The following is a 1,143-nucleotide window of genomic DNA, read 5'->3' on the forward strand; positions in this document are numbered from 1 at the left end:
CACCAGTAGCAAGAAATTATATATTTCCAGATTTCTATTTCTGGAAAATATTAAATATAAAGTATAGGTATGTTCCTGTAATCTAATAGAGTTTTTTTATGACTCTGGAATTATTATCATTATGTTCTCATTTAAGGAAAAGTAATTAAACAAATCTGAGATATGTTTAGTGAAAATTAAATAAAATTGAGGTGCTTGATGTAATTATTTAAAATTCTTCAAGTTTAATCATTATGTTAATCAATTCTTTTGCCCAGATAAATTTGTCTTTTTTTTAATTCTCAGGAGTAAAAATGGTTTAAAGAAGAGAAAACTGACTAAGTAAGTGTTTTCATTATTGATATATAATTGATATTTAACATTGTGCATGTTTAAGGTGTATAATGTATTGACTTGACAGATTTATATATTGCAATATGATTACCACTCTAGCATTAGCTAGCATCTCCATCTGTAACATAATTATCATTTTCTTTTTGTGGTGAGCACACTTAAAGTCTAGTCTCTTAGCAATTTTTAAGTATGTAATACAGTAAGTTTTCTTACTATTTCATTTTAAAATATTTTCTTTAAAAATGTTCTTCATAATGGTGTTAACATTACAAGTTAAAAAGATTGTTTATTTTCAAATAGAAGGGATGCTTAAGAAAGAAGCAAGGAGCATTTGGGATCTTGTTCCCAGGCATATATATCCTCATTTTGGCTCAAATAAACTCTTACAATGATTTTTTTTTAAAAAAGAGGCAATTGTGTATTAAAATAGCTAAGATATTATGTGTTGGTGTGTTTACACATATGGATGGAGTGACTACTAAGTAGGTGGGTGTATCACAGAAACCATATCAGGAATAAAAAATATTATCACCAAGTGAAATCTGAGAAAGAATGGGTTGTTAGGAATTATCAAAGTCTTGCTGAAGGAAATGTTTCTCTAAATCTAGAAAAAAATTAACTTTTAGCCACATCAAAATTGTACAAAAGCCTTTGTCATTTTGTACTTGGAAGCTCTGTGCTTATTGCAGAGAGGCTTGTACTAGATTTGATGTTATAATAAATGCTTTGAGAAGTGCTGCCTCAGGAAAGCTTTGTAATAAATAGAAAAAGACAATTGCTCTTGCTAGCCTGTGGTTTTCCTTAGCTACT

The 1,143-nt window shown here is 28.7% G+C and overlaps 1 protein-coding gene across 1 annotated transcript in view; it reads left to right on the forward strand.

Moving 5' to 3' along the window:
* Nucleotides 1–1,143, forward strand: part of LOC102427006 (receptor-type tyrosine-protein phosphatase O-like) — a gene marked incomplete at both ends in the record, with an annotated part of 54,859 nt that overhangs the window by 39,417 nt on the left and 14,299 nt on the right. Inside the window, one exon of the mRNA XM_006108205.3 lies at nt 286–321. Coding sequence (XP_006108267.2) covers nt 286–321 — 36 coding nt within the window. The remainder of the gene's footprint in view (nt 1–285; nt 322–1,143) is intronic.

The sequence above is a fragment of the Myotis lucifugus genome, unplaced genomic scaffold (genome assembly GCF_000147115.1).
Source record: "Myotis lucifugus unplaced genomic scaffold, Myoluc2.0 scaffold_1895, whole genome shotgun sequence".
Classification (NCBI taxonomy): Eukaryota; Metazoa; Chordata; class Mammalia; order Chiroptera; family Vespertilionidae; genus Myotis; species Myotis lucifugus.